This window comes from Akebia trifoliata, chromosome 13 (genome assembly GCF_017979445.1).
Source record: "Akebia trifoliata isolate Shusen 1 chromosome 13, ASM1797944v1, whole genome shotgun sequence".
Lineage (NCBI taxonomy): Eukaryota > Viridiplantae > Streptophyta > Magnoliopsida > Ranunculales > Lardizabalaceae > Akebia > Akebia trifoliata.
Window position 1 is genome coordinate 1,410,480 of NC_141387.1, and position 14,198 is coordinate 1,424,677.

General features: G+C 35.6%; 1 protein-coding gene across 1 annotated transcript; it reads left to right on the forward strand.

Moving 5' to 3' along the window:
* Window positions 1–279: 279 nt before the first annotated feature.
* Window positions 280–13,272, forward strand: COP1 (Transducin/WD40 repeat-like superfamily protein). Its single transcript, XM_086420066.1, has 13 exons — window positions 280–847; window positions 2,715–2,792; window positions 3,453–3,608; window positions 3,772–4,128; window positions 5,041–5,198; window positions 5,315–5,380; window positions 8,977–9,055; window positions 10,533–10,688; window positions 10,812–10,910; window positions 11,296–11,400; window positions 11,550–11,729; window positions 12,387–12,497; window positions 12,582–13,272. Exons 1-13 carry the CDS (start codon window positions 482–484, stop codon window positions 12,750–12,752), a joined length of 2,082 nt encoding a protein of 693 aa, XP_086276192.1. The 5' UTR covers window positions 280–481; the 3' UTR covers window positions 12,753–13,272.
* The last annotated feature ends 926 nt before the right edge of the window (window positions 13,273–14,198 follow it).

Consider the following 14,198-nt stretch of genomic DNA (forward strand, 5'->3'; position numbering starts at 1 on the left):
ACTATGAAAAACTTAGGGACTATTTAGAAAGAAACCCTTTCTTGAGGATCTTTTAAGTAATTTTCTCATAATAAATACTACCATAGTATATGATCACACTAGAGATTAACTTTCTATATGATGATAAAAAACATATGATCAATTAGCTTTGAGAAAAAATCTAATAGAAACATCAGTAGCGGTATAACTGTATTAATGCAAGAGTACGGAATCATACGTAGACGCGCGAACGGCAGACGTGGGCCGTTCCTGCCCTCAAAAAAAATAATTCTGACTTTGCTTCTCTTCTTCTCTCTCTATCTCTCCATGAAACCACCACTCAAAAAACGAGCGACGCTTGTCACTCGTTTTTCTTCTTCTCGATTCTTCTCTTACTTCACTCTCACTCATTCCAAATCTAGATTTCTTCAAATTCAAAGCCCCCAATTTTTCTCTAATAAAAACCCTAACTTTCTTCGATTGGAAGAATTACAGAGAGAAGATGATGACCGAGGGCTCAGTTGGGGCTCTCGTACCGATCGTAAAGGGAGAAGCGAAATCATCATCAAACACACCACCACCACCACAGCCACCAACAACACTATGTGCTTCAACAGAGGCCATTGATGCTGCAGCAGAAGCAGCAGAGATGATCGAAGTGAGTTCGGGAGGTGGAGGAGTACAGATGGAGAAGGATTTCTTGTGTCCGATTTGCATGCAAATCATCAAGGACGCGTTTCTTACGGCTTGTAGTCATAGTTTTTGCTGTATGTGCATCATTACTCACCTTAAAAACAAGAATGATTGTCCTTGTTGCGGCCATTACCTCACCAATAACCAGCTTTTCCCTAATTTTCTCCTTAATAAGGTCCGATTTTGTTCTTCTTCGGTGTTGATTTTTGTTTATTTCGATGAATTGTTAAGTTTTTCAGGCACTTTCGTCGTAGAGTTCTTGAATTTGATGTAAAGGTTATTATTTTATTTTTTTTGGAATTTTGTTTCTGGAGGTGTTTAATTTGATGAGATATGTTGGAAAAATATTTGATTGTGTTTGTTGAATGTAGTTTTGGTTAGTTCGTGTGAAATTTTGGTTGAGATCATCTATTTATTGTTTGAGCGTTTCGGATTTGAAAATTAGTGATATTTGTAGTGCAATGTGAAGTAGCTTCGAAAGAATTATTAAGTTTGTTCTTCTTCGATGTTGATTTTTTGTTTGTTTTGATGAATTATTAAAATATTCAGGCACTTTCATGTATGCATTTTTGTGCTTTTTCTGATGTTATCTTGGATTGGTTCTAGTAGTGTGCTTGAATTTGATGTAGAAGTTAATTTTGTTGAATTTTTCTTATTAAGATATTGAATTTGATGGGAAAAATATTTGAATATATTTATGGAATGTTGTTGTGATTAGCCATATGAAATTTTGGTTGAGATTGACTGTTTATTTTTTGAGTCGTTTCGGATTTTAAAATTAGTGATTTTTGTAGTGCAATGTGAAGTAGCTTTGAAAGAATCATTTCAAGTGATTGGTATTAGAAGTCTAAAATGGGAAATTCAATTTTAAACACTTTTGATTGGTTCAGTACTCTTTATTAATTGCAAATAGGGTATTTGTTTAAGGAAGAATGGAACTCTGGATTTGATTGAGAAGCTTGTTAAACAGCATTTCAAGTAACGTAGACTGGAACTCTAGTGTCGAGGTGTCTGGTCACCCTGAAAATTAAGTTCACATTCATGTTCACTCTGAAAAATAGGGAATTTCAATAATAAAAGAAGTTTATGGGGTGTTTGGATGCTAGAGTATGTTATCTAGCTGAAGGGTACATGTGCTAGATCAACTTCAGCTTTTATCTCGTGGTGAATATTGGCTAAGGAAGGCTAGTCCTTGAGATTTTTCCATTGAGTGGACTTGTTTTCATCAAGGGCATCCATATGGTAGGTACTCTCCAAGCTGGAAGGCATTAATCTCAGGAATGCTCATATCCTAGCATCCAAGCACTCCTGTGTCCTCATCAAATAGCTTGTTGGCGAATCAGTGCATATTGAGTCATATAGTCTCAACATGAATTAGTTCCAAATGATCAGCACTAAAGGAAACCTTGGTGGTCTCAGGCTGATGGAGGCGGGTAAATCCTAGAGAAAGGTGTTTCTATCTGGTGACTGGTCAACTCCTTTCAGGCCAATGAAAACTTTTCAAAACCTTAGTTCATGTCACCTTGTTTTCAAGTTTCTTTTTATTTTATTTTTATACATGGGTATCCATGGACACACCCGTCACCACTTCCAGCATGTGCCTTGTGTACCTGGCCTTTTAAAACACCAGGGTGGTGGCCAACAAGGGGTGAAGTGATTCGAACTCAGGACCTCTGCTTCCTGAGGCATGGTCCTGGCTGTGTCACCAACCCCTTGTTGGTTATGGTTTTGAGTTTCTTGGATTAGAGAAACATGGAGTGTTGCATTTTTAGTTGTGATTAATAGTTTTTGTGTACCCTGAAATCTGCCATTGAATTTCGCATTTTTTGTGTTCTTATAATTCTTTCTCAGTCATCAATTATTTATTGGGAATTGGGACGAGAATTCTTTATGAACCAAAAATGAAAATGTGCTTCATATACTTATTAAATTTTTGCTTATCAATTATTGTGTTTTTAGTTGTTTGTGAATATCTTTTTATTGTGGTTGGTACCTTGACACACAGCTTATTTTTATAAGATTTCTTTGACCACATTTTTTAGCTATTGAAGAAGACTACTGCTCGTCAAATAGCAAAGACTGCATCCCCAGTGGAGCATCTTCGTCTGGCATTTCAACAGGTTAGTCGTTTCTTCCTAGTATGAAGTGTTTTATGAAGAGATTTGTAAAACTCTGCATTTCTGTCAAATACAATTCTTCTTAAATTGATGGTGATATTATGGTGGTGCAAAATCGATAATTAATGTTGGGTCCTCAGAGATTTTCTGAGTTTTGTGCTTAGGTGTCAGGGTGGTCAAAGGCATTTCTTAGGTTTGTTCCACTGTCTTGGATACGTTCCTCCTATGACAAGATGCTTCAACGCCAGAACTCATGCTGTCTATAACTTCCATTAAAATCTGGTTTTGCCTTGTGCATCCATATTTATTTATCTTTCGAAAGATCTCAAAAGATAGGGGATTATCATTCAAAAAAAATGGAGAAGTGATTAAATTCATAAACTCTAGATAGAATAACCTGTGGTGTCTTGGTCCTGACTAGTGGACGATTAACATTCCTTGATGAGTAACTGCTTCCAAATTGAGAGTTACCTTAATGTCCCATCTAAATGTAGTAGATAATGCTTTCAATTTTAGTTTTGGGAAGTATCTCTAGTATACTATAATTTCATATCTAAACTTATTGGAGAACATCAATTCAAGCTAACAATTAGATATGTTTCTCTACCAAATCAGGCTGACATTTCTGAACATCTAAATGTGGTGCATTCTTGTGATCCTTAGGGTTACGAAGTGTCGGTTAAGGAGCTAGATAGCCTATTGTCTCTCCTTGCAGAGAAGAAGAGAAAGATGGAGCAAGAAGAAGCTGAGACAAATATGCTGATTCTTCTTGACTTCCTGCACTGCCTGAGGAAGCAAAAGCTTGAAGAATTAAATGAGGTTGATAGTCATGAACTTGAATACTGCATAATTTTCTTCCATCCTTTTGATTGATATAATTTCTGTGGTTGGGAACAAAGGGTGGCACTCATGTCTTTGTTAGAAGTTGAAACAACTGAGTTAAACTTGATGCATAAATTTGCTTGTTTCTGCTTCTTGGTAGATACAAACGGATCTCCAGTACATTAAGGAGGATGTAAGTGCTGTCGAGAGACATAGAATGGACCTATATCGAACAAGGGAGAGATACTCGGTGAAATTGCGGATGCTTCTAGATGATCCTGCGGCAACAAAAGCTCGGCCTTCCTCAATTGATAAGCACAGTAGTGGCCTTATGTCCAGTGCTCGTAGTTCACAAGGGGGGTTAGGTTCAGGAAATTTTCAAAACAAGAAACCTGACGTAAAGGCTCAAGCAAGCTCTCAGGGACTCCAAAGAAAGGATGCATTCAGTGGTTCAGATCCACATAATGTTACCCAATCTGGACTGGCTGTAGCAAGAAAAAGGAGGATCCATACACAGGTTAGAAGTCTTACCAGGTTTTGTTTCATGCCATTAGTACCGGTGATCATATAGTTTGTATAAATGACAGCCATATCAAGACTCATTCAATCCGTGGTACTCATGGGGTGGGCCATAAAGATAGTTCACCAACAACGTAGTGGGATGCCTGGAACACATCTAAGTGGTTTAGTATTCCTTCATAAGCGTTTTCCTCGGACCAGACTTGTCCATGTGATCTTTTGGATGGCTAGAAATGATATGGAAAATGAGAAACAATTTCCTTACTTCCTTAGTAAGATTTCAAGCCTTATTAAGGGTTGTTTTGCTCAAATGGATTACCACATCAGCAATCCAACAACACAGCCCTATATGTTTCTTCGAAAAACTCAGATCCAAAAGAAAAAAATTCAAAAAACAATTCTTTTGAACTTGATCCAAGGTTTTGAAAATAGACAGCTACCGAACTTCCACATAACCCCCAAACTTAAAATTGAAATTCAACGGTGAAAAATAACATTTTTTTGGAATTTTTTTCGAAGTTCCTAGAATTTTGTCGTCTACAACTCTGAACCATCGGATCATGTTTTTGGATGCCACAAGGTGAGCCCAAGGACCCCTAATGAGAGTGAAATCCTTACTAACTTAGTAAGGGTAGTTGGACTCTATGGAAAATGGTTCATTAGAATTCCGTGATGTTTTTGGTCATCTAACATCTGATCCTGTCTATTTCTGAAATAAGAGATTTCTATTTTTTGGTCATCTGCTCCGTTAGTGCTGCTTTGCTATTTGTACATACTGAATCTTTTAATGGCTCCTTTGGCCCTTGGGTGATTAAGTTAGGGTCATGTGGCCCTTATGAGTGGTATATATCTACTTTCAGCTCCGATTTAAAGCTATTTAGGATAAATTCTATGCTAATTATTTTTACAGTTCAATGACCTACAAGAGTGTTACTTGCAAAAGCGAAGAAATTGGGTCAACCAATCACATAAACAAGAAGAAAGTGGCATAAATGCTACAAGCAGAGAAGGTTACCATGCAGGTCTTGAAGATTTCCATTCCGTACTGACTACCTTTACACGATACAGGTTTCATGATGAACAACATAGTTTATGTATATTTTTTTACTTGTTGCTTCTTAGTTGTGTGGCTTCCCTTCAACTTCTAATTTGTTTATTGTTTTTTATCTGCTTGTTTCAATCAGTCGTTTGAGGGTAATTGCAGAACTCAGGCACGGAGATCTGTTTCACTCAGCCAACATTGTGTCAAGGTGAAGTGAAAAGTAGTATATACCTCACTGTGTCTTGATTTTGTTAGTGCATCTTGTCTAAGTGCACATCTGATGATTATAACACTTGAAACTAAAGAATTGGCTGAGTCTGCTAATTTGGGTGATTTGATTCAATGTTTTGATTGCACCTCAAACTTTAGTTGAATGTCCAATAATTTAGAAGTGGCTATTACCGACCATTATTAGAATATGTCGGTCTTTGGTTCCCTTCTACTGAAAATGCCATGACTCGATTGAGTCACTGGTGACTTGGTTGGCTTGCTAATCGTAAAAGAACTTGGGCGACTCCAATGATTCCAATGACTCAAGGCATTTTTGAAGGCTGACCATGGAAGCTACTTTTTTATTTTATTGGTGGTAGGAAAAAGGGAAAATTATGAAAAAAAAAAATCAAAAAAACAAATTATTTCTCAAAAAGAATATAATCTATTGTAAATTATGAAAAGGGTAATAAATCGGCCATTGAATAGCTAGCCCTCTTCTCTTTCTCTCTCCTAATTTTTTTTTTAAATCGAATAAAAAAAAATTGGCCATTCGATTTTCTCTCTCCTGAATTTTTTTTAAAAAAATTTGAATTTAAAGGCCATTAAATGATCGGCCATACTCCCTCTTCTCTCCTCTCTTTCCTCTCTCTTCCCTTCTCTTTCTCTATAGATTATATAGAAAACGTCAAAGAGAGTTGAAAACAGTTTTTTATTCTTGAGATTGTCTAGCTTGACTAACATAATAAGATTTGCAATCTTACTAAGGATCGTGAGTTCCCATCTGGGCATCCAAACACATGATCCAATGCCTTAGGCTTGTAGATGAAGCGAAAACAAATATTTTTTTACTTCTTTTTTTTTTGGATTTGAATTATTTCCATGAAAAAAATATTGTCTAGCTTAATCAAGATCTTGATGTTTATAAAAGAAATCAAGATCTTAAAATCTTGATCTTATCATAAGATGAAGATAATAAGTTCAAGATCTTATGATGAAGATCATAAGATCAAGATCTTAAGTTCAAGATCTTATGATCAAGATCTTGATGTTTATAAAAGAAATCAAGATCTTGAGATGATGTTTATAAAAGGAAAAAAAATTCGATTTTACCTTAGCTTGTGATTGATAATGGTGAAGAAGCCAAATTTTTTTCGTTCTTAGAGAGAAGAGAGAGAAGAGGAGAGGGAGTAATGGGCGGTCATTTAATGGCCTTTAAATTTGATTTTATTTATAAAAAAATTCAGGAGAGAGAGAGAAGGAGAGAAAATGGACGGCCATTTAATGGCCAAATTTTTTCTAATTCGATTTAAAAAAAAAAAATTCAGGAGAGAGAAAGAGGAGAGGGCCGGCCATTGAATGACCGATTTATTACCCTTTTTTCATAATTTACAGTAAATTATATTCTTTTTGGAAAATAATTTTTTTATTTGGTTTTTTTTCCATAATTTTCCCTTGGAAAAATTATGTCAAAAGAGAAAGAAAGGAAGCTACTAGGAGCTTACTTTGTACAATTATGCATCGATGACCTGTTAACTCCTTTGGCTAATTAGTTCGCAATCTCATGGATAAAATGGTTTGTTGGTTATTGAGTTTGCATCTCCATTGATACGTCTAAGAGTATGAATATACAAAGGTCAAATGTACAAAGTACCAAAATGCCTTCTAATACCTTTGAGTTAGTCTGTTAACTACTCTTCGTGGTTCCTTCATAGATACCCAAACAATGAGTGAGTCTCCCTCCAGACAGTCATGGACTGGAATTTTTTAGTCCTCTAGGCTCAAATCATACTTCACTTTAAAATTATGAGTGGTGGAAGAAAGGGTTGAGACAAGAAGCAATGATATTAGATAATCGATTTGGCTACATGTTATGGAGGTCAAACTTGGAAGATACTATTTTTACTTGGGGAAAATAATGGAGAATTCTTGGGAAAAGATGAAGAATGTATAATGGAGAATTCTTGTGAAAAGATGAAGAATGTGCATGTTGTTTTACCTGAAGAATTCATAAAGAAGATAGCTTTAGGAGTAGGAAAAGGTGACAGAGTCCATTTATGGGAAGAGTGTTGGTGTGGTGAGTCCTCTCTTATATCCCAATTTGGTGAGTTGTATTCTATTTTGGATAAGAAAAATCTTCTTGTCCATATTTTTGGTGAATTTTAAGGGTGATATCTATTGGGACTTTGGTTTTTGGAGGAACTTTAATGATTGGGAGGTTGATTATGTTGTTTGCATCATCAAGCACTTTTCAGATACCACAATTTTATCTTAGGAATAAGGATGCCATAGCTTAGATGAAGAATCACAATGGAATTTTTTTAGTAAAATCTTTCTATCAATCTTTGGCTCTATCCGATAGATACCTTTTAGCAGGATTCATCATTTGGGGAGCTAGAGATCCTTCCTAAGTTGTTCTTTTCATCAGGTCAGACACCTTAACCTCATATCTTTGTCTATTGTGAAGCTTTGTTCGTTTTCAAAATCAGCTTTGACCTTTGAGTTTGTGGATCACATTCTTATCAATTTTAGTTTTGCTAACCATTTGGTACCACTTCATCTATCTTTTGAATGTCATTTGGGTTTCCTCTAAATTAGTCCTCCTATGCCATAGTTGGATCTCTTCACATTTTAGGTCACGCAGAAGAACTTTGTGTAAGCCTTCTTCATTCACAATTTTTAGGGTTTATGGAAGTAGAGGAACAAGCAGATTTTAGAAGGGAAGTATGTTGAGGATCAGAAAATCTTCTTATGGGTCCTTACTTTTTTGTTCAATAGGCAAACATATTAGTCTCTTGTATCTACATGTGTAGATATAGCGACTAAGCAAGCTGTAACCTTCATGCTTACTGGCCTCATTTTAGTCTTTTACTCTAATTGGCATGGGAAAGAGAGTCAACAACTATCCTTCCATAATCTAAATCCTTAATGATACCCTCATCTTGTTAGGTTTGGTTTCTAAATGTGCTCTCACACCAAACTTGAGGTTTACATTCTCTCTGCTTCTTCCATGATAATGTACTTCTATTTGGTCCTGCAAAGAGCTGTTTTCAAAATGGCTTTAAATTTTATGGCGAAGTCATCTTCAAATTCCTTCAAGATACTGCCCTACTTCATCTAGTTGATTTGGTAATCTTGAATATTAGTTTTACTTAGCCAGGTCATGACTCAACTGATGGGGTTCTTTAATTATGATACTTGCACCTTCATTAGTATTCCAAGTCCAAACTGTGGGATTAAAGATCATTAGTTTCTGGAAAAAGGAGATCCATAGAATGAGTGAATATTATCATCTGATCTATTGATTTTTGTGTGGTAGATGCATTAGGTGGGATTGATCATGTGCACCAGGCATCCAGTATGCTGTTGGTAAACTTGTCTTATTGTCTTCCTATCCATAATTTTATTTTATTTTATTTTTATGCTTGAGAGAAATTAACAACTAAGAATCTTCAGATTTGTTTTAATCCTCTAGCTTCATGTAGTGTCTGCTTCTGTTCATCTCCCCCACCCTCCCTCCGCTTTTACAATCTTTTGTCTCCTGTAATAGTTAAAGTGGGTGACACCTGTAAATTGTCATATATTTTAATGCAGCATAGAATTTGATCGTGATGATGAGTTTTTTGCAACAGCTGGAGTTTCCCGGCGCATTAAGGTTTTTGAATTTTCCTCGGTAAGCCTTTTTCAGAAGTTTTTTTTTTTTTCATTTTGATTCAAGTATTATCTGATAATTACCAAATGGAAATTCGGTATTTAATTACTTTTAAGTCTTAGAATGCGACACTTTACTGATAATATGTTAAATCTTTGTTCGCAATTTTTTTAATTAACTTATTGATTTTAAGCTATTGTTATCGTCATCATTATAAGCATTATTCAAACATGAAAAGTAGTGTGTGCATACATGAGAGATTGCAAAAACAAAACAAAACAAAAATCTGAGATGTGGGTCACAAATACCGTCTCCTGTATCTATCATGCCAAATATTATTTGGTGGATCTTTCTTTGGGCACACTGATCCCATAATGTTTAACCCCCCCAAATATCAGTTTGATAGGTGACTTTAGCTGTCTTATTGAGCATTTTCCATGGAGGACTTGAAACCTTAATGTTTTTACACACGGCTCTGGTTCATGGTGGAAAATGCTCAAATTCAATGGCTAGGAATCATCAATTGAGCTGATTTTTGTTGCTAATTTCAGCAAAGGATTGGGTTGAAAACTTATTTGGTCGGCAGGCCAAATGAATGTTTCACCTGGCTGTAATTGGCCTGACAATCATGTGGACAAGTGTTTTTGGCAACGCCTCATGTTATACTGCAGAGTTAAGTGTGAAAATAATGTGTATGTATACACGCACGGATATACCACAAGTTTTATATATATGAATAGCTTGGTTTGTGCTAAGGGAGCTTTTTTACCCCACTGACCACATGAATGTTTGATCCATTCTTGATGAACCTATTACCCAGAAATCAGCCCATTTTGAAATTCCAGTGGTAGATATCTGTGACTAACCTTCTTGGGCTTCAAGACCTAGCATTGGGTTGGTGCTCATAATGACTAAAGTACTTCCATCTGATTGTTAGGAACCACAAATCAGGCTTATTTTATGGTGAAGTTTCATGAGTGGTTGGACAAACATTCACGAGGGTAGTATCACTGGAAGTATGCTGTTTGGCATCGAATCATACCGAGCATAGGGAAGTTTCCCTATGCAAAACACATAGATTCATCTTTCCCATATATTTATATTTATTTAAATAGTAAAACTAGAAACAGAAGATAGATACAGTGGCCATTTTTTACCATTACAATGCTTTGTTATGCTAGTTGATGGTTGGCTGCTATGGCCATTACAACAGGTTATTGATGCTTGTGGGTTCCGTGGTGAGATCTTAATTATCAAAAATCAAATGATTGCAATCACCTGATATTTGAAGATTTGCTTGAAACTTTACCTAAATTTCCTTCTGGTTGTTTGGATCATTCTTCTGTTGATATAATCCAAGAAACTTCATTATTGGGACTCATTAATATTGGTTCTGCACTTCTGGCTATAATTCTTAGACTAGAGATTTACCTGAATGTTAAGGAAACAAAAATACTCAACCCCTTGATTGAACTTAGCTTGTTTGAGTGCTTTTCAGGTGGTAAATGAACCTGCAGATGTACACTGTCCCATTGTAGAGATGTCCACGCGGTCCAAACTTAGTTGCCTGAGTTGGAACAAGTACACTAAAAACCATATAGCTAGCAGTGATTATGAAGGGATAGTAACTGTTTGGGATGTTACAACTCGGCAGGTAATTTCTTTCAATGAAGTTTTTTCTTCTCATTCATGATTCACGTACTTGTTCTATGGTATGTCCTTGCCATGATCCTTTCCAACGAGTTTACTTATTCTAATACTGCTATTTGGTTTTTAGAGTGTGATGGAATATGAAGAGCATGAAAAACGAGCTTGGAGTGTTGATTTTTCACGTACTGAACCATCAATGCTTGTGTCTGGTAGCGATGATTGCAAGGTATTCTATAACAAAACATGTAAAATAAAATCTCGAGCTTCCCAGTTTGGCAGGGCTAGGTGTAACAGTATCTATAACTCAAAAGCAAAGGAAAACAAAAAAGATAATACATGGCCAGAGAGAGCCAAGAAAGCCTCATATTTTTTTTTCTTGATATGCTAACATTGGCCATTGTGTCAGCCAAGTATTTACTTTTTTAAGCACATGGGAGTCTTGGAAATTTATTGGTGTTTAAGAATATTAAAACACACACATCTATGTCTTGGCTTTGATGCCCAAGAACAAGGAATTCTAAATGGCTTGTCTGCAAGCATAGAATTTAATTGGATTGTTTCCAGTGTAAGTTAAACTCATGGTGCATGATTGTGTTCAATGTGACAAACAGGTCAAAGTTTGGTGCACGAAGCAGGAAGCAAGCGTACTCAACATTGACATGAAAGCAAATATCTGCTGTGTCAAATATAACCCCGGTTCTAGCTATTATGTGGCGGTATGATCCTAGGCACATCTTTGTATGGCTGTTCTCTCTTTCCTGGATCTCTTCTGTATAAAACTTGTAATTTGTTTTCTTTTTTTATTTTGAATTAGAGCTGTAAAAAAACTAATTTTTCTAAGAAGGCCAAATTTTTGGCATTACAGGTTGGTTCAGCAGATCATCACATTCACTATTATGACTTGAGAAACGTCAGTGTTCCACTCCATGTTTTCAGTGGACACAGAAAAGCTGTTTCATATGTGAAATTCTTGTCTAACAATGAGCTTGCATCTGCATCTACCGACAGCACATTGCGGTTGTGGGATGTAAAGGAAAATTTGGCAGTAAGTTCTTTTGCCTAAGAAATTCTTGGGCTTAACCATGATTTTTTTTTTATTGTAGTTTATTCTTCCACAGATATATGGGATTAAGGTTTTGTTATTGTTGTAGAAAGAAACTTGTTCAAATGTTAAACATTGATTGAGTTGGGCAACAAGCATTCCATGAATTCCAATAGTCACTTCCAGTAAAAAGCTTCATTTAGGTGGCTATTTCTATTCATTATCCATCATCTTCTGCACCTTATCCCAAATAGTTGCGTCTGCAACACGACTTGCATTTTATCATTCATCTATCATCCCCACATCTTATGCTTTATCCCAACTGCATCCATCATTATTATCATCACACCTTAAACCTATCCCAACTATCAGGTTCCAATTCCCTTATATCTTGGTCCATATCTTAAGCCAGGCATGTAGTCTTACTACCTTCACCATTAATAGCTTAATTATGCAAAGTAAAAGAATTGTTATTGGTTGCTAATTTATTTATTTTTTGTAAAAAAAGAAAAAAAATCTCTTCTTGGTTCTTCATCTCTCATTTTTAACTTTATCCTCAACTCCCTGATATATTGTCTTAAGCTTTGAAATTACCGAGAAAGTTATGAAAACTAATATTTGATCCACTTTCTTATGTCTGTTGTGGAATATGCCTTCCAGGTACGAACATTTAGAGGCCACTCAAACGAGAAGAACTTTGTGGGTCTTTCAGTCAGCAATGAATATATTTCTTGTGGCAGCGAAACAAACGAAGTATTTGTGTACCACAAGGTTAGCAAATAACATTGAAGAAGCCGACCTTAATATATGCTTCTTATGCTCTTGAACTTACCCAATTTTGCAATTCATTTGCAGGCAATCTCAAAACCTGCAGCTTGGCATAAATTTGGTTCATCTGACTTGGATGATACTGATGACGATGCAGGATCATACTTCATTAGTGCCGTGTGTTGGAAGAGCGATAGCCCAACAATGTTAACTGCAAATAGTCAAGGAACTATTAAAGTGCTCGTCCTTGCAGCTTGAATACAAAGAAATTAAGTTTAACAAACAAAAAAAGAAAAAAGAAAAAAGGAAATGAGTTTAATAATCGAAAAAATTAATGTAGATTATTTGCGTATATTGAACGTGGAGTTTATTTCGAAATTTGAAAATGCAGGTTTAATTTTTATCGACAAGGTTTCGAGCTTGGCTTGGTTGTCATCCAACTTCACTGAACCTTCTCCAGATCTTTGTCGGAATAGAAAATTTATACTGATCCCTAGGAAACATTTGTTTGTTTTTGGTTTTTTTTCCATCTTATCTATATGTTTGACAGAACAATGTCGATGTCGTTTGAGGTTAGAGAAGTCCTTTTGTTTCTCAATATTAAATGTACTGGCGAAGTAAGGTGAGTATTACAGTTGATGGTTTTTGCATCTTATGGTGGCAGTAAAAAAACAACAGTTTGTAATTACTGAATCTGTGATTATGGAGAAGACATTTTCTCTAGAAAATCAATTTTCGGTGGAAAAAGGTCATATCGATTATGAATTTGTTCAATAAATGTAGGTCTTTCATTGCATGTAAGAGAATGTCAAATTCGAGTTGGTTTTGGTACGGGGTGGAATGGGAAATACTGAATAAAATTGAAACTGACATCGTTTCAGACATTGCTGATGTGGATATGTCTATAGAACCATAGATGTTGTCCATCGAGATATGAGTGAGAAGCATCTATGGTTGTGTTCACACCAAATATCCCAAACGATGTCAATTTCAATGTTACTCCAGCACGACTAGGGTGGAATAGGGTTGTGTACCAGAACAGATGGGGAAATTCACTCTTTGGAGAGAAATTTTTTTCTGGAAAATTAACAGTGATACAAGAGAGAATTGTGAGAATTTTATTTTTCCATTAATCTTCCCACCAAATAATAAAGACCCTGAGAGTAGAATCTGCAATAAATTGGTTAGCTCTAACTGTCAAATTTATCCAATTTTTTTTAAAATAGTGGTGAGTTTTGATCTTTTCTGATAATTGGTGTGTGGGTCGTTTATTTGACTATGAAAAGTATCCGAATCATGATTTTAAAACTCGTTTTGATATCTCATCTTGTTCATGAACGAGATCAAGTCGTCTCAGACGAGTTTTCTGATTTTAAATCTCGTCCGATATGTTTGATTTGTTTATATGTCTCGTTGTTCGATACATCTCGGTCTCTGACGAGATTTAAAACCATGATTCCAATGGCTTGATCTTATCAATAAATTTGATTTTTGGTGTAAAGTGACGGCAAGTGAATTAATCACCCAACTCCCATTTATACAGGATTCTCACTCTTTTTAATTTCATCAAGGTCAAATCTGAAAGTAGGCAATTCAAATATGCCACATTGTTCAGGGAGGTAACTCGAAAATTAAATTTACATGAAAGATTATATTGCCACACCAACTTTTTTTTTTTATATTTAGTAAAAGCACTCCAATTCA